At 32.7% G+C, this 20,201-nt stretch overlaps 1 protein-coding gene across 1 annotated transcript in view; it reads right to left on the bottom strand.

Annotated features, from left to right (window-relative positions):
• Positions 1-10,694: 10,694 nt before the first annotated feature.
• Positions 10,695-20,201, bottom strand: part of LOC110101937 (rho GTPase-activating protein 5) — a 17,665-nt gene continuing 8,158 nt past the window's right edge. Inside the window, exons 2-5 of the mRNA XM_020830047.2 lie at positions 18,626-18,746; positions 18,414-18,533; positions 11,779-12,009; positions 10,695-11,685 (exon numbers count right to left, since the gene is read on the bottom strand). Of these exons, the coding sequence (XP_020685706.1) occupies positions 11,215-11,685; positions 11,779-12,009; positions 18,414-18,533; positions 18,626-18,746 (943 nt within the window). The 3' untranslated portion in view covers positions 10,695-11,214. The remainder of the gene's footprint in view (positions 11,686-11,778; positions 12,010-18,413; positions 18,534-18,625; positions 18,747-20,201) is intronic.

Here is a 20,201-nt window from a genome sequence, read left to right as displayed (position 1 = left end):
ACAAATCAGCCAATACATAGCAATACCGGGTCCGTGTCCGGGTCGGGTCGTCGGGCCGCATGGTAAAGAGTAGGAGCACATGACACCATTTTACTAGCGTCCGAACGTAGAGCTACGTCAGGAGATCGGATGTAATAAAAATTCCAATTCAGGGGCGGATTCAGTTTCTTTTTTTAGGATGGACAAAATTTTTTTTTTTTGTGGGGAATATGCAAAGATGCTTAGGATTGATATAACATTGACTTAGCTTTTAGAGGGACAAAATTTCTATGTTCACCAACTTATTCTTTATTTTATTAATTAAATGCATCATAAGTCATTTTTTTGACATGCAATAATAACTTGGAGCCTTTCAAAAGTTGAAAATTATTGTGACTAAGCTACTACAATGCCATCCAGTTTGTCCAGCTTATCAAACCGCCAATTAATAGCCAAAATAATTCGTCAATCCTAATGTCTCAATTTACAATACAAATTTGTCCCATTTTCAACTTCTTTTTATGCATATTTTCTTCAACAAATTCAACATTGAATACCCCTATTAATGCCACATGACTCCACACCTTCATGTCACCATCATAACATCAATATTGAGATCAATGATGTTGTCTCAAGTTTTGCCAGAAATTTTAGCGAATATGAGTATATGTTTAGAATTTTGTTTTGTTTGGGACGGTTTTCTTACCGCTTTTTAAATCTGTTTTTTAATATAAAAATATTATTAATTATGAATTTTGTATTAGAAAGTTGTTTTAGAAATCAGTAAGAAAACTTTTCCAAATGAAGTCTTAGCTTGTTATACTGAGGATCCATTCGAGAAGGCTTTCTTATTACTTCTTAAATTAATTTTTTATTACAAAATTTTTTAAAAATTACTCTAAGAAGCAATACCAAATAAAGCTTAAAGCTTTGTTTGAGACCGCTTTTTTGTTACTTTCTAAATTAACTTTTTAGTACAAAATTTTCTTGAATTAAAAAATTTTATACTAGAAAATCATTTTAAAAAGCTGTCTCAAATAAAATCTAAGTCACAAACCCAATTAACTATGCTTTGTTTCCCCTATAAGAGCGGATTTAAAGCTCCAATATAACTTTCCATCTACCTTTGGCGGGCCTCTTCATCATACTCTTTCAGCACCTTAATCATTAAACTCTTTCAGCACCTTATACTTAGACATTTTAAACAACTAAACAACCTTCAAGTACTACTGTTTTAGTTAACTTAAAAAGATTAGAATGGGATAACATAAAAAATTAATTAAATAGGCCCTTACACTCTAAATGAGAAAGAAAAATTACACTTTTTAAATCGCAACCATTTATTTTGTTTGGCCAATATTTCTTTTTGTTTTGTTGTCTTTAAAGAAGTTGTGCCAGGAAGGGAGGAGAATAGGAAAAATGAGAGACATCTAAGATCTCTCTTGCCACCAAGCTTTTCATCGACCATCACCCGACCACAAATCGTAGTCATACATTCGCTGAACTTCCACCCCGCCACCAACAATGGCCAAACTTACACCCGTTCGCCAATTATTGTCGGATTTCAGCCTAGTCACCAACTGAGTCCAGACTCACGCACGCCCGACCATCGACTGTCACCAGACAACCGTCCTTCTGATCACTATCACAGACTACATTGCTTGTCGACTATGATCTTTCAGACTTATGTCGCTCACCAACTACGGTCCTTCCAACCCCCTTCGCTTGACTACGGTCCTTCCTGTCATCGTCGTCTGACTACAGTCATTCCGACTACTATTGCATAACTATGATCCTTCCAACCTACACTTCTTGTCGATTATGGTCATGCTGACCAAACAAACAAGTCAAAACTGATTCTTCCAACTTTCACCATGTAATACACTCTATATGATGTATATTTGCTACATCGAGCCAAGGCCTTCCACCAAAGGAAGGGCCTCATTTGTAATAAACTCTAAACACTAGTTGATTCATTTAAACTGGGCAATACCCCGTAGTTTTTGCCCCATTTTCAGGCGTTTTCACGTAAAAACTCTTGTCTTTCTTATGAACGTTACACCTCTAAATTTCATCTGTTTGTGTGTTGGATCACAAAGCTAAGACATTAAACTTTATATCTCTTTACCACCATGAATGTTCCAGTCCGCAACAACTTTCTACACAACAACTTTACTATCGCTTTTATAAAAATCTATTACCTTCCAAAATAAACACTTAACCCCTTGAATATACAAATTTGATCCAATTTAATCACTTTGGGATCAATCTTATATAGTCGACAGATTAAATTGAAGTGATGTAATACTCTTAGACTAAATTTGTCACACACGAATAGTTTGAGGACTATTTAAAAAAAAAAAAAAGCATAAACAAATATTAGTTTAAGTATATTAAAAGACCGTTATTTTTTATCATAAATTGAAATACAAAGTACAAACTATTCTTTTTTTATTAAATAAATAAATAAAATTAAAAATTAAAAAGGTTGTTAAGAAAAAAAAAAAGAATAAAGTGAATTTATAAACAATGGCGCATCACTATCATATTAATTAAACGAAAGCTTCAGGTCTTGCACTGATGATACCGAATTGACGGTGCAATCAATCCATCATCCTTTGATCTAAACCTTAAACAGTTAACATCAATTTAACTGACCCACCGTACCATTTTTTGGCCGACTCTTTTAATTATTTGTTTTACAAAATTTAATTATGAAAATGATACAAATTCTTTACAAATATTGAAAAATAAAATAAAATTTTAGTGGATGAAGTGATACAAATTAAGTATTGGCAACTAATAAATGTTGATTAATTCCAATTATTCAATTATGGTTATTGACATTTATGCTCTATAGTTCTTATGATGGGCACTAACAAAATTATGTTAATTTGCGACTATTTTATGATATATGATTGTAATTGATCACACATAATATTATTTAATAACATGTTAGTGATTGTCCTTATCGATGTGTACCCTAAGGATTTGTGATTGCTTTGCGATCCCACTGCCAACGAGGTCTCCCCTCTCATGTCTGCGTAGCAGTATCTCTTGCAATCTTATGATTTACAACACTTTTGAGGTGGTGATAATATTTGTGACGTTCTACATATAAAGAAGAGTTATACTTCAAGAGAACTCAAGTGTTTGAAGAATCATAGATTTCTATCTCACGATCGTTGTCAAGAATCACCATCACCAACCATATTGCTCTACAATCATCTACCAATTGTTGTAGCTCAACTACCGTCACTTGATTGCCATTGCCCAACTTTCATTACTAGATTTTCATCTTCTGATCATCATCACCTTCTATCCATTGATGTTGGCATCTAATGTCACAAGACTATTGTTTATTAACCATTTTAGCACCCCATCAACCAATATCGACAATCATCATTGCCTAATCACTATTATCAATCGTTGACTGACACGAATGTCTATCACCTTTCATTATTTCTCCATCATTCTCCCCACTCTCACATGAAACCAAGTCAACAATCCAAACATTTTAATCTCGCATTCTCTGGTTAAGAAGAATGTCATACTTCTACACTCATACTTCTACAGTCTTTTTTTTTTTGTGTGTGTGGATAAAACCCACACAATGGGGAGGCCAACGCTTTAAGAAAAAGAATATTATAAGTCCATAGTGAATCAACAGCCCCAAAAAATACATCATTGGAAGCAAAACCTACGGATCATTGGTCCAATCTTTTACAAGATAAAGTACAAGAAAGAGAACCAAAAACAATAATCCAAACACAAAAAAATAAACCAAAATTGCCATCCAAGAACAAGCTAGGGCAACCAAGGAGGAAATCAAGAGAGAATCCATCCAACCAAGACAGCTAGGTAAACAACAGCAGATCCAGGCTCACTAGAAGACCAACAAAGGCCATCATACAAAACAAATCCACACAGCAACCCAGAACAAAAGAAAGAATTACAAATTACGAAGAAGATGAGAGAAGATGAAAAGAGCAACCACAGTCTTATATATATTATGGATTATTTCAATCGGGTCAAATTGTATAATTGAAGTTTTTCACATCAGAACTCTTCTTTGTAAGCTTCTTTTATCTCTATGCGTGCATATCTTTATCACCATAAATCTTTTACCAAAGTAATATTATCTATAATCATAAATATATCTCATAATTCACATTTACGTTCCATAGGAAAGCCAAAATAATAAAAAAATTAAGAAAATAAACTAAGTGTATGCCAATCATTTAGACAAGTTATTAAGTTCTATTTTTATAAAAGAACCTTCAACCAATTTGACTTATCCAAATAACCTAAAAAATGCGATAGAGATTATTTAAGGAGTCTGACATTATTCTTCTTAAAAGATTAGACATTGATCTCATCAAGGGGGTAATGCATGTGCTTTATTAAAACTATCCTATCTTTTTGTTTCTTTTATGTGTAGATTGATTATTAAAAGAAGCCTACAGTATCTATAATACCCAATTAAAGAAATCTAATTAAAATAATTTATATTTATAATAAGATATGTTATGAAATAATATTTATAATATTTATAAAAAAGTTTTTTTTTATTAAAATTATTTTTACAGATAACTGTAGATTGTAGCTATATTAGAGGACATGTTAATCATAGTCATTTTACGATTAATTTATGAGAAAATTTAAAAATTATTTTATTTTATTAATTTAAAATGCTAAAAAAAAATTAAACTTAATCTATCACTTAGAAAAAAATTTCAAAGTCATTATTTTTTATTTAAGATTAGTGGCTTAGTGCAATGATTTTTTGATTGTATAATCATTATTTTAATATAAAATTTGAATTTTTATAAAAAGTTTGATTAGAATGTTTTATTTTTTATTATAAATAATAAGCTTCAGTTTATCTTATTAGTAAATGGCTTGTTGACGACGACCATCAAGAAACATTTTATATTCGTCGTGATTCGTGCAATGTTGCGAGGGGCTATTGGGTTTTGGGTTAGACTCAGTCAGGGTCGTTAGATGTTAAGAATTTTTTAAAATTTTTAATTATTTTGAGCCTTCTTATGAAATGATGCATTGAATAGCTTAGGCTATTGCATGACAGATTGACGGCAGAGGACACGTCATCAAATTAATATTGAAAATTTTGATTTAGGATCTGTTTGGGGAGAAATTATTACACACGGTCGCTGAACTTTAAAGGCCAGTCAGAACGTGCCACGTCACCCAATACATAACTGTGTGTTAATGATGTGGCACATTCTGATTGACCTTTGGACACTGTTCAACATCCGCACATGATAATTTCTCCCGTTTCCGACCGTTTTTTTTAATTGTTTTGCTTTTATAATCACGTCATCAAAAAATTTTGTACATAAATTTTTAAATAATTTACAACACATTAAGGTTTCATTTGGGACTATTTTTTTGCTGCTTCTTAAAGCAGCTTTTTAAAACAAATTTTTAATATTTGTACTAAAAAGTTGCTATAAGAGTACAAATTAGTGGGAGAGTTGTGTTCTTTTGGGACAACTTGTTTTAGTGCTTCTTAAAGTAATTTTTTAAAACAAATTTTTAATATTTGTACTAAAAAGTTGCTATAAAAAACCTTATCATAAATAATAAGCTTCAGTTTATCTTATTAGTAAATGACTTGTTGACGACGACCATCAAGAGACATTTTTTATTCGTCGTGATTCGTGAAATGTTGCGAGGGGTTATTGGGTTTTGGGTTAGACTCAATCAGGGTCGTTAGATGTTGGGAATTTTTTAAAATTTTTAATTATTTTGAGCCTTCTTATGAAATGATGCATTGAATTGCTTAGGCTACACAATTCTCCTTGGCCTATTGGTTGAGAGCTTTGACTTCCAACTAAGAGGTTCAGGGTTCGAGTCTATGTGTATGCGTTGAGTGTGTGTGTTTGCCTTAAATGGCCTAAATGTCCAAAAAAAAAAAAAAGCTTAGGCTATTGCATGACAGATTGACGGCAGAGAACACGTCATCAAATTAATATTGAAAATTTTGATTTAGGATCTCTTTCGGGAGAAATTATTACACGGTCGTCAAGGGAGATCAATTTTTTTTTTCAGGGTGGACAAAAAAAAATTTCAGGATGGACAAAATTTTTTTTTTTGTGGGGATGAACAAAAACCTTAGTATTGATAAAATTAGGGCAAATTTTTTTTTAAGAGGAGAGAAAATACCCAAAATACTCTAAAATAAAAAAAAAAATTTTTTGAGGGTGGACATTTGCCCCACATCAATCCAATGGGGATCCGCCCTTGACGGTTGCTGAACTTTAAAGGCCAACAGAACGTGCCACATCACCCAATACACAATTGTGTGTTAATGATGTGGCACATTCTGATTGGCCTTTGGACGTTGTTCAACATTCGCACATAATAATTTCTCCTCTTTTCAACCTTTTTTTTAATTGTTTTGCTTTCATAATTACGTCATCAAAAAATTTTGTACTAGAAAATTATTTTATTACATAAATTTTTAAATAATTTACAACACAATAAGGCTTCTTTTGGGACAACTTTTTTTTGGGACATTTAGGCCATTTAAGGCAAACTCACACATACAACGCATACACAGAGACTCGAACCTTAGACCTCTTAGTTGGAAGCCTTAGCTCTCAACCAATAGGCCAAGGAGAGTTGTGTTCTTTTGGGACAACTTGTTTTAGTGCTTCTTAAAGCAATTTTTTAAAACAAATTTTTAATATTTGTACTAAAAAGTTGCTATAAGAAACCATAAAAAAGACGTCACAAACGAACCCTATGTCATCTTTACGAGCAATTATTAGGTCCTTTCACTGGATGTAGAGGAAGGTTCGGTTTTAGGCAAAAATAGGTCAAAAAGTGCAAATACCGAGTTTTTCAAAAAACTCGGTATTTTTTCAAAAAACTCGGTATTTGCACTTTTTTAGGCAAAACCGAACCTTCCTCTAGGTCCTTGCACCGGACCAAATAAAAATCCCATCTTTACGGTGATGACAATGAAACCAAATAATGTTAAACTTTCAGCACTTAAATATGTTAGATTGATAGAATTGGTCAGTTCTAAGGCTAATTGTTAGAGAATAAAAGCTAACAATTAATTAAAGGGTAATCAAGGTGATAATATTATTGTGTCTTTTAAGTTTATTAGGTTAGTATGTGTCACTTTGCCTATAAATACACATGCCGAGAATTAGATTAAGTTGCGAGAAAGAAAATGTGAAACCTCTCTTTTTGGAGCTTAGACTCTCTCCCCTTCTTCCCATTCGTTCTACCAAAAGTTTTTGGCATCCTATAATGTTGAAATTTTTATTGGGTGTGGAGTGCGGACGTAGCTCTATGTATGCAAATATGTAGCTGAACGCCACGTGGAGCTCACCTTGACCCCACAGATCTATTTACCTCGTGTGCTTTTTTAGAGTGCGGCCCGACGACCCGAACTGCCTGAAAAATTGAAAAAAAAAAAAAAAAACGCTTGCACTCCCGATGACCCATTCCCCGAAACGTTTCTTCCAGTTTTACTTATTCGGGCGTTTCATCCACAAGGAGAAGTTGCAGATGATTATTCATCTTCTACACTAAGCTATTACACGAAGCCACTTCATCTTCAGTCTTCATCTTCTACATGGCGAATGTATGTTTTTTCTATAGTCATATATATTTATCACGTTTTAGGGTTATAGGGTTGGATTGGATAGTAGTTTTTGTAATGGGTAGTCGGTATTGGTTTGTAGCTATCCGTCTTGCTCTATATGTTGTGTGGGTACCGCTGGGTACCCCGTCTGGGTACACTAAGTACCACTCCTTATATTGTTTGTTTCGGAATGCTTTGTAAGTTCCATTAGTTATTCTATTTCTAGAGTTTGTCGTTATGATTTTTTTTTTCTGTTGAGAGGAAACTGTTTTGTATGTATACCACTTTGTTCCTTCTGTTGAGAGGAAGCCCTTCTCAACCTTTTACCAAGAACTTTAAGCAAGCTTATTTTGCCTACTTATCAATATATTAGCAATTTTACTACATTTTTGTACGCACTTGTTATCATAAAAAATATGTCAAAATCTGCAAATCACGAGTTATGTCCATTTCAATGTTATTAAATTAAAATTTATTTGAGATCTTATAAGCAAGTACTGGAAGTTATTGATTCCTATGTGGATTGCTCATGTGGCTTGTTGGTTGAGGGAAGAAATTCATTAAATTAAAATTTCTATGATGAAAAATAGTTTTAACAAGAATAAATATTACAATGCCTTTAATAAAATTAATATTCGAATTTCACAAAAAAAAAAAAAGTCTATAATACCACAAAATTAGAATGATAGGTTTCAAAAAATATTATTTTTCCCATAATAAGTCTACAATAAATTTCACATCTAATTGTTGTCCAACCAAATTGACCATCAAAGATTTACAAAATTTCTTATGATTAGAAATTTAGAATAATATTTTGCTATGATTTCCAATTAGGCTTCCTTGATGAGTTCACCCATTATGGTCTTTGGAGAGAATTTTGATATAGTTTCCTCTTCTACAATACTTCATATATTATTCATAACACGCATCATTTTAATGAAAAAAAAAAAGCTTTCATTGCTTGTTAAAATTTGTGTTGTTAGTTTTTTCTATTGATTTGTGAATTAAACACAACTAAGATTTTCTAGTTCTATCATATCTCTCTCCCTCTCTAAAGTTTTTCTTCTACATTCCTATCACCTTCGATGTCAAAGCCATAAAGTACTTCAACCCTCACAAAACATCAGGTTTGTATAGGCAACTACTACTACATGTAAAGTTACTGTAAGACTAATGTCACGAAAGTATATTTTTAAAAAACAGTTGCGAGTATTATAATTTTTTTTTTTGTGAAAGCCAGACAACGACATTTTAATAGCTTCAACACTCCAGTTGACTTAGTTATATAAAACTATTTCTTTTTACAAAAAAATATAAAATTCAAAAATTAATGTTGCGATTTTGGTTGCATCTGAAAATCAAAATAATAATAAAAAAATTGACCCAAACATATAACCCCTTCACAAAACTCTAGCTCATGTTATCCATCTATTATGACCAATCCATATATCCATTTCATAACTTTCCATATCTATATTCAATTAATCTAAAACTGCCATCATTGATTAATCCCAAATCTGACATATGAAGATTCTCATCATTTTACATCAAAGAAAATTATGTCATCTATTGCAAGAATGTTTTGATAAAAGATTATCCAAAAACTCTTAAACTAATCACTACTTTTCTTAGCTTCTACAAACTCTAAGCCTTCCAACACTCCTTCAAAACCCTCTAAACGACCTCCACATCAAAAATCTTCATATGCTATGCATAATTGATAAACTTTATATTTATGATGCAAGTTTGACCGATTAATTATTATGTGCAGATGTCGAACGCCGTCTGGAGACTAATCAGAATGGGCCACGTCACCTCTTCGCTTGATACCGCTGACGTGGTTGGTGCATTCTGGTTGGTCTCTGAATGATGTTATGCGTCCAAAGTCCTCACAGAATAATTTCTCAATTTGAATGAAGTTGTTTTATTATCATCATTGTATCATTAAAGTATTCCAAGTGAGTAATTAATCACGTTAGGTCCACACATATAAATTCAATCGTAAATACATTTGATATTTTGATTTAATAATAATAAAATGAGCAATATTTATTTTTTAGTGGTCTCTCATAAGAGATTAGTCCAAGTTTTATAAGATTTACGTGTTACAAAATGCTCGGACCCTCGATGTTTTGAGGGCTTACAAAATTTAAAAATACATTATTGATACGCCATGTAAAAATTATCTTGATCGGACGCGAATCTCGAGAGAAAAAGCTAGTTGGAAACTTTAAAATTTAATTTCGGGAGCATCCGAACTCCGATTTCAGCAAGCTTATAGTCGAACTGAGCGTCTCGGAAATACGAACTCAACGACACCAAGATCAACCCAATCCGAGCCCAAATGGGTCCAAATCATGGATCCAAAGCGCTGTTGGAAGGTTCAAACCGCAATTTGAGTTACCAAACGGACTCCGATTTTGACGATCTTATACTCGAATCGAAGGGCTCGACGAGACGAATCCAACGAGCCCAAGATCACAGAATTCTGACATCACTAAGGCCTTCAAATGTCCAATTAACGGTGCACGATCGTAGGATTCAATATCGGCCGTCCATTTGACCACTCCCTATTCGCCCCTAATCTCACACCTATTTACGGGCCATGCCACTCTAGAAAATCTATAAATAGAGCCCTCATTTCTCACAAGAGAGGATCCAAGCAAGAGAGAGAAGAAGAGAAGAGAAGGAAGGAGTTCCTCCTCGACAGCCGCCGGACCACCGCCGGACAACAAATAGTAAAGAAAATTCATTATTTTATCTATTAATTTGAATTCCAAAAATATCCTTATAATAAAAATTTGTTCCAGGGGTGCTACCCCCTTAGACTCTAAATATCAAGTTTCCTTATTATTTAGAGGCCTTAGTTAATTTTAATAGCTAAAAAAATATCTTTAGTGACCGTTTTCTTTGTCTCTATTTTTTCTGTTGTTATTGACCCATTTTCTTATGGTAAATGATCGAGCCACATTCGAAGCAACACTAATATTTACTTATAAGTTTGCTCCCCTAAAAATTAAGGCTGGTTCTGCTCCTGCTCATAAGTAGAGCAAAATTGAAGGTTTAAGAAAATATGTCATCCATAAAAATATAATAAACTGGTAGATATATAATTTGAAAAAGAAACATTGAACAAAGAAATACAATATCTGACACACAGAATTATTTCACGACTTTCTTCTAATAATCGCATAAGCCCTAAATGAACCGTCAGCAAATTTGAACATGAACACTATACAATCAAATTTCCCCCCTTTTTTTTAGCTACTATAATACTCAACACTCTCACTAAATACAGTCGTGAAGTAGAGCAAATTATCTACAATACGCTCCAAAAACAAATCCAAAAATATTGGGTTATAAGCTTGATCAGAGAACAAAGTCAGCTTCGATTAAGGGCAAATTATTACGTCCGGTGTCCGGATTCATCCGGACATCAATCCAGACGCGCCACGTCACCAAAATACATTGGGTCCCAATGTATTTGGATGACGCGACGCATCTGGATTGGATGTCCGGACGTCTGGTGACCGGACGTAATAACTCGACTCGATTAAGGGCTATTGAAATATTATTATGCCCCAGCTACTTTTACTTCACCAGAAGCAACTTCAATTTGTCCAGCCTTTGTTACTGGATCTACTCAACTGGAACACGGGATGACTGTAAAGCTTTCTAAGATTAAATCTATTCAATAAACCTTCTGCATCGCCATTAGCATTTCTGCACTTAGATCCATTTTTCATAACATCTAAATCGCTTATAGTGGGAGAACACCTTATAGAAATGAATTCGGCGTCTTCAACTTCACTTCTCCTTTCAAAGCTCCTGAAACTCTCATTGGCATCACTGTCTGAACCATCTTCTATGCTGAGTAAGTTGCCAAAAGAGTTGACGTTGGAGGCACCAAAGCTAGAAGTTACTCCATCAACATCCATGAAGGTATTCTCTGCAACTTTAGAGAAATCACAGCAACGCAGTTGCTTGGCCTCTGTTCTTTCACGGAGAGTTTTTATGATTAGTGTCTTGAGAAAGTTCATAACTTGAACCGCATGTATCAATGCGGTCAAAGGATCAGCCATCTAGGAAAAGGTCAAGTAGAAGATCATAAATTTTTGTAAGATTTTAAGAAAATGTAAAAGATTTCTACAGGAAATCAGCATAAAATCTGCAACCTGAGTCATGTTGGGAGCAAAAACCAAGGCTATATTTCTAGCGTTCATCTTATTGTAGTGTTCGTGCTCCACAATATCTGCCATCAAATTAATGGCCCAGTCAAGCAAAGCAGCTTCTGTGGGTGGCAGCACCTTTACAAGTTGATAGCAATCTTCCTCTGTGTTGCAATGCATCACCTGTTCTGGTGTAAGAGAGTCAAGAACTCCACTGGGTAGTTCTCTAAACCAAGCCTACCGTTTGAAAAAAAAAAAAATCCAGTCAGTTGCTTCAGAATGAGAGGAGCATCTAGTCGATGTTAGTACTAAACAATTCAATGAAAGCGCTATTAAGTCCAACACTGAGAAATTAAGGCTTCATTTGGGACGGCTTTCTTATTGCTTCTTAAAGCAACTTTATAGTTTAAAAATTAAAATTTTTATACTAGAAAGCTGTTTTAACAATAAAAAAGCCGTCCCAAACGAAGTCTAAATCTTAAAAAATACAAGTTAATAGAAGATTCTCATAAGCTATAACTAAAAAATGTGAAATAATTATTTTTATCAACCTTAATTTAAAGCGTCATGACAGCAAAGCACAAGAACCCAAATGCTGAAGTCCTACACCTTAAGCCAGAAGCCATCCACATATAACTCATGATTTACCCAGTTTATATGATTTTCAACCTCCTAAACTGAATTCAACGGACTCTCAATGAGAACAATATTTAATCATTATTATAAATTATAGAATATAATCTCGTAACATGCTATCAACTAGCGCCTAGCTCGCACAATCAAATGATTCTCAGAGCAGTTCTTTTCCTCTCTTACCAAACACTGTTGATTCTAGAATAATTATTAACAGAATAACTTTAATATCTTAAAATCCAGGAAAATTATATTTTATATTAGCAGTTAAAGTACTGTTATGTAAAGCTTAGCATTTATACTAACTAAATAACTAATAAGTTCAATTTAATTAAAATTTTCCCCACCTCCGAATAGATGCATTCATTGGCTGTGAAGAAGGTAGAGTAGCAGTTATTATTATGTGGGGCCTTTATTTCGGTTGGTTTTCACGCATGCATTCGAATAGAGGAAGAGTTGAGAGGCTGCATTTGCGAGTTTGACTGTGAAGGAACGGCTGTAGGAGCAGAGAATTGGGATCAGATGAGAACAGATTTTTTGGATCGGCATCAGCATAAATGGTAGGAGGCGGATGAGTACTGGAGGCAGCGAGGAAATTCTGTGAGAACCTGCGGCTGTGAGAGAGAGAAGGGATTGGTTCTCGGTGGAGTTAGATGCTATTAAATCAGTGTCTTCGGGGGGAGAGAGAGAGAGAGAGAGAGAGAGAGAGAGAGAGAGAAGATGATTTTTGTCATCTTGGGAAAAAGACCATTCTTCCATTTAGATTTTAAGTATATGACTTTCAAATGTAAGATCAAAACTATCAATTCTTTGAACATCATTAAAATTGGAGGAATACACAATTTTGAAACTTTTAAGGCCATTTGAACGTCAACCATGTGTATTAAACACATCAAAATTTTCTCAATGTATGGTTTAGATTGCATAAGAAGATAGTTGTGATTTTCATTGTCTGGGATCTTTGAAATAGCCTAGAATTAAATACATGGCATATTGATAACATTCAAAGGATATTTGATAATTTTAATTCGTAAAACAAATGATAAAATTACTTTTTAGTGGTAATCTATATGTTATCCACTCATTCTTCTTTTCATAAGCTGAATGAATAGTTAAAATTACTATGAAAATTTATAAAAATCAGCCTATAAGAAATACTATTTTCATAAATGAAAATAAATTGTGTTTTATTGATCAAATTACTATGAAAATGATAAAAATCAGCATATAAGAAATATTATTTTCATAAATGAAAATAAATTGTGTTTTATTGATCTTGCCAATTGTATAACACAAAATGTACACAAAGACAAATGTAGGAAAACAACCATCTCAACCTAGGATGAGAAAATGTCTCAGATATATTATATACATCTATATATTTAGCTATAAATGTTATACTTGTGATTGGATATAAATATATATATAGACAAACACAGATAGGGAGAGAGCAAATACAACGCATTACATATTAAAATAAAAAAAGGGAACAAATTGCAGTTTATTTTTTTTCAAGATGCATGAAAAATAATTAGTAAATCATATGGAATGCCCAAAATTTAAAATAAACAAAATGCTTATTTAAGAATTACTAAGTCTTACTCTTTTTCGTCTTAGGGTTCGTGCATAACAACGTGTATCATAAAAGCCTAGATCAGGCCTAAACCAATCCGCAGAACAGTAATATCAAGTGAAAGTTCCATGTTCTATTTCGAAGTTATGAATTTCCTACAATAGGGATTATGGATCGATATGATGATTGCTTTAGGTAGGGTATTGACCTGCTATGGATAGTTATAAAATTCATTCGTGACACCATGATCCAAACAAAAATGTGACTCACTCTTGACTAGGAAATGGAGAAGGGAACATGGCATGTCCCAAAAGAGAGGCATGGGGAGAATTTCCTTCAAAGGATGACTCTAAAATCAAGCTTTGGACATGAGGCCTTATGGAGAAGCCGATTCAATTTTAGGCTACCAAACGTAACAACTAATGAGAAGTACCAGGAATTATGCAGGATGTCATACTGCTTGCTTTTCATATATATTTTTCTTTTTTATTTAGGGAGAAAAACACCTGAAAGAATTTCCAAACTATCTCTAAGAAGGAAGGGTGACAAATTAAAAATAAGGAATTCTACATCATCCGACATATAGAGTGTCTCATTTCATGTTTGTGCAAACCAAACACATCAAATAATACAATTTTGTGTGTTTTGTTTTATAATTCAAAATTTTGGGAAATTTAAGGTATTCATTTGAAAAGAAGAATTGTTAACTGCTGTTAGGTCTCAATTATTTTAAATTTAGCATGCCCAAGTACTCTCTTCAAGTATGGAGTGATTACATAAATAACCCCCACACTGCCTCGCATTCTATTTATACCCACACAACAGATCTAACTAAGACTGCTTCAGATGCTCAAAACAAGAACCCTCTTTTGAATACAAATTTTTGGAAATTTGGCACACCTTCTACCATGAAGTCATAAGCCCGCCCTCTTTTATTTAGAAGGTTGGACCATCAGTTGTTAGTGTTAAGACAATCAGGAAATAAAGCTAACTGCATCAAAGAAAATAACAATTCATAGTCCAAATCTTGAATCTGATTCAAGATAGAGACAATTCGAGATTGTGTTGGAAACTTCAAACCCTGTTGCACTTAAACTATTACTGAGTCCTTTAAGAATGGAATTAATATCTATGGGCTATCATTCAATATCTCATTGAGACGTCACAATTGTCATACTTATAAGCTACAACAATATAGCTATTAACAAGTTAAAAGTTCAAATCCTACTTGAAAAGATTTGATTCATTATTCATTTTTTCATAAAGAATTGAATAAAAGGGCTAGCTTTGACATTAGGAGCATGTAGCTGGTTTCGGTAGTTCAAACAAAATCTTCTTGAAGACAATTTGAGACACTTTATGTGACTTGGTGCATTTAAAAAAAAAAAAGAAATTTCATTAATTCTAGCTAAAACATATTTGAAAATAAGTTATCCCATAGAGGAGAACCACAAACTTGATTTCAATGCATCAATTACTCTCAGCTCAATCTGATTAAACTTGAATCTAGCCAAGACGCTCTCATAAGTCAGATAAAAAGATGCCTATGAAGCAAAAACACAAACAAAAAAATATAAACACGATGTGACATTGACACAACAACATGACATAACTAAAAAAGGACATGACATATCATAAACACAATATTTTCTTGAAGACAATATTTTTATATTATACTTTGTTAATATAAAATACATATAATTAAAACACTTAATATTAATATTTTTTATTAATTATTATACAATAATAAAATGATTAATGACATTTTTGGACTATGAATTATTTTTTTTAATATTTAGAATAATTTCTTATTTTTTGCACCAGCAAAAAAAATAATAAGGTTCCATACCGTAGAGGTTACTGCCCGTGCATCCCACTTGGGTAATAGCCTAATCCCTCTGCTATCACCACAGATCCCTCAAATATTTTCTAATAATTTAAGTTGTACAACAAATGTCACACTGCAAGCTTCTTAGCCCAAGCCCACAGTAGAATTCGAGTCACAAACTCTAACATAGACTAACCTTTTAGTCACAAATTTTGAAGCGCAAATGAGCAAGATAATCAAGTAAAGATTATAATGAGTCAGACCAAAATTGATTATAACTAAACAGAACATTAGAAGGTATCTAACATCAAAATGGTATTTAAAAAATGGATAATAAGTTATAACAAAAAAAATCATCTACCATAATTTCATCAATCATAATAATATGACGTATATATCATTAAGAATAATCTGCATGAATTAAAGGCCTTCAATAGTTTGGATATCATTAATATATACAACTAAGAAAATACACATGTGACAAAAGATTATTAAAACTATGTAATAAGTTTTAAGAGAAATGAGTAGATAGAAAACATTGGAATGAACGGTTGTTAACATCAACATTATAATGGATCTGAAAATCGTACATTCAAATTGTCAAACATGACATATCAACCTACAAGCATAAAAGCTTATCAAAGAAGAAGAAGGAAACAAAACATTTCATATTGACACTAAAACAACAATATATTGTAAACAAATAAAATGGTTTAACCTATTGGTCTATGCATATGTATTAATCACTAGTTAATTTCTTTTATTCTATTTTTAGTTTTTTGATTTTGATAGACCAGTTCAATATTATAAACTTGGTCTATCTAATTAGCATAAATAAATCTCTATCATAAGGAAAGGGTTATGGAATGAAAAAGTATGGTTTATTGCTTTCCCCTCTTCTTCTCTTGTAGTATACACCTACTCTAAAGGTGTCTTTCCTTCTTGGATGACAAGAAGCTTAAAAAATGGCACTTCTACCTTTCAAGCCTTAATGAATCAAATCTTTCATTCGTATCTCCGCAAATTTGTTATCATCTATTTTTAAGACATTCTTATATACAACCTTACAGATCTTTATTTTGACCATCATCAATTGGTTTTTTAATGTTTACAAACAAATCACTTATTTCTCAAACTAAACAAATGTCATTTTTGTCCATTGTCTCCTTTAATTCTGTTCAACCTGATCCAAATAAAATTAAGGTCCTGTCCACTTGGACAGTTCCTTCTTCCCTACTCCAACTACAATCTTTTTTAGGATTAGCAAGATATTATAGACGGTTTATATCAAATTATAGTTGCATTGATTCTCCTTTAACCAATCTTCTCAAGAAAGATTCCTTTAAATGGGACGCCGCAACTTCCACTTATTTTCACAATCTCAAACTCGCGATGACAACTGCTCCACTCTTAGCCTTACCAGATTTTACCAAAAAAAAAAAAAATTATTGAAATTGATACTTCAAATGTTGGCATTGGCACAGTTTATTACAGAATAATCATCCCATATCCTTTTCAAGTAAAAAATTAAATAGTAAGCTATCTACATCTCCCATTTATCTAAATGAGTTATATGCTATTACTGAAGCTATTTCTAAATGGCATGAATATTTATTAAACAATAAATTTATAATCCATACTGATCAAAAAAGTTTACGTGAACTATAAACTCAAGTTATTCAAACCCCTGATCAACAATACAATCTTCACAAGCTTTTAGGATTTTATTTCACTATTGAATATAAATCGGACAAAATAAATATTGTTATCAATTCGTTATGTAGATAACCCGAAGATTCTACACTTCAGCTGCCTTTCCTTGCTTTAACAAATTTTATTTTTCTCTAATAAATGATTTAAAGTAAGAATCTCTTCATTTTCTAGATATTCTTCATATAGCTTCCCAACTTGCTGACAATAAAGTAGAGCTTAATACATATGCATAGAGAAATTGGTTAAACCATTTTATTTGTTCATGTCTTCATGATACATTGTTGTTGTAGTGTTAATGTGAAATGTTTTGTTTCCTCGTCTTTAGTAGACTTTTATGCTTGTAGGTTGATTTGTCAAGTTTGTAGCCCACGCTTCACAGTTTTTATATACAATTTTCTGATCCAATATAATGTGTTCAAGTTTAACAACAGTACAGCCTCTAGAAGTGCTAAAGCATAACGACTGTTACTTTAGAAAGTCATAGAAAGACTGAAAGACAACATACCAAGACCATGATTACGTCAGGTGGACTTAAAATTTAAAGAATTGTTTCAGCTGGGTAGGTCATCAGCTTAGGAGGAAGACGGTACTTGCTAATTTGCAAAAACGTAAACAAAAGTATCAGGTCATGAAGGCACAATAAATCATGAAACCTGCTACCTTCTGATCAAACAACCTATGATGTCACAAAACATCAAAGGGTTATGCTGATAGTGAAAACGCCAAAGAATTAATCATGATTCAGGTATTCAATATTTCAAGTAGGATTTATGTTTTGAACAAGGTTAACAAGATCCTAAAAACAAATCAATCCTTCTATTTGATGTAAAATATAAGATTCAAGTCAATGCGAAATTTCAATACGTTTAACACGTTACGAAATACTTACTATACCTTAATCAGACCAGCTAGACAGTGCACATCAATGCCATGTGGAACAACACCCTTGTTTAGTTGCTCTCTGACAAACATTTCTTGCCCATTCTCTGCATTAATTCTGAAGACCCCTTCTGCCTAGAAAAACACCAGTCATAGTTTATTACATGCATATTCTAAGAAATAACATCTCCAACATTCAGCAGATATAAAGAGATAGGCGGAACTACCTTAAGGCCACCTTGTGAATACAGGTGTCTTTGCATGGAGAGCAAAATAGTTGGCACACTGTTACCTCTACTGTCATGGGAACATTGCATAGATTCAGCAGAAACTCCAAATACACTGACACTGTAATGAAAAAGACAAACCAAATGAAAAAAGATTAAATAAAAGTCATTTGATATTGAAAAGACATTAAATAAACCAGTTGACACATACAGTTGCATGATGGCTAGCCCTTATGCTTAACTCTTCTTAGTGTAAAACTCATTATGAATCTATATGAAAGCAGTTATGATGGAGATCCAAGTCAGTATTCATTGGAAATAAATCTTTTGTATTGAGACGAGTAAATAAGCAATCTAAACACTGCTTTCATTTTAGTTATTTTATTCTGCAATTTTCTATTTAGTAGTTTATGTTTTCAATTTTTAAGTCATTTACGTAAGCATGCATATGATGATGATTTCTCTAATGTATGTATCGGTTTCCTTTAGACAATTCAATTCTCTTTATCTCTGGATAATTTCTTTCTGGTCTATTCAGCCATTGGTTTGGAATTTTGGACTTCCATGGGTCGTGCATTGGCTCTCTGACAAATGTATTTGGCCCTTTAAGTTGGCCTATTAATAGTGTTCTCGGTTTAGCTTGTTCAACCATGGGATTGTTGTTTTTGTTCAGTTCTTCTTCCAGCTGGTTTGTTCCTGTAATAGCTTTTCAAATGTGATCCGATTGCCACTCGCATGCCTATCTTCATGCGACTTGTTCATGAATCCCATCATTAGCCAAGCGGCACACAATTCCTTCACATCTAGATCCTCATCACATGCGAGATTTTCATCTGGCAGGCAACTTTAGTGCACAACTCATGGATTGACCGCCTGAAACCCACTTCTGAGTCTGCCTACATCTTAATCCACGACCGAGTTTTACCATATCTGGACTATTGATTTCTTTAAAGATTATTTTGTAATTATATATATAGACATCTGAGGCATTAATAATAATATTTTTCATCTTACTAAAATTTTCAGTTTTTTTCAGTTTTGTGTGATTAGATGCTAAATCCGTCAAGGGTTGAGCAAATGTTACCTATAAATTTTCAAAGAAAATAATCTCCTTGTACCAATATGAGGAGATTTTATTTCGGTGATTTCTTTCCTCGTACTTTTATATCTACATGATTTGAGAATAATTTTGTAAGAGCAATTGATTTAAATCAAAACTGCTATAAATAAGATTTCTAATTGTAGAGTAGATTTTACTTGACACATGATCTTTTTAATTGTTTTAGCTTTCTTAAAAGATTTCATGTATGAATACCGATGAAATGTGAAAATTAAGTGCAAGTGGATTTCTTATGACAAACATTTTGTGATGCATCTAAAATTGTATGCGAACATGGATTCACAATTGTGTAAGTAATAACTTTGAAGCAAGTACATACTAAAACCCTAGAAAATCATGTTTTACTAATATTTTATTTCTTCTTTATTAGTTATTATTGATACGTCATGCAAAAATTATCTTGATCGGGCACGAATCTCGAGGCAAAAGCTAGTTGAAAACTTCAAAAATTAATTT

The sequence above is a fragment of the Dendrobium catenatum genome, unplaced genomic scaffold (genome assembly GCF_001605985.2).
Source record: "Dendrobium catenatum unplaced genomic scaffold, ASM160598v2 fragScaff_scaffold_974, whole genome shotgun sequence".
Taxonomy (NCBI): Eukaryota; Viridiplantae; Streptophyta; class Magnoliopsida; order Asparagales; family Orchidaceae; genus Dendrobium; species Dendrobium catenatum.
Note: the sequence above shows the minus strand (reverse complement) of the source record. Positions and strands in the feature narration are given on the sequence as shown.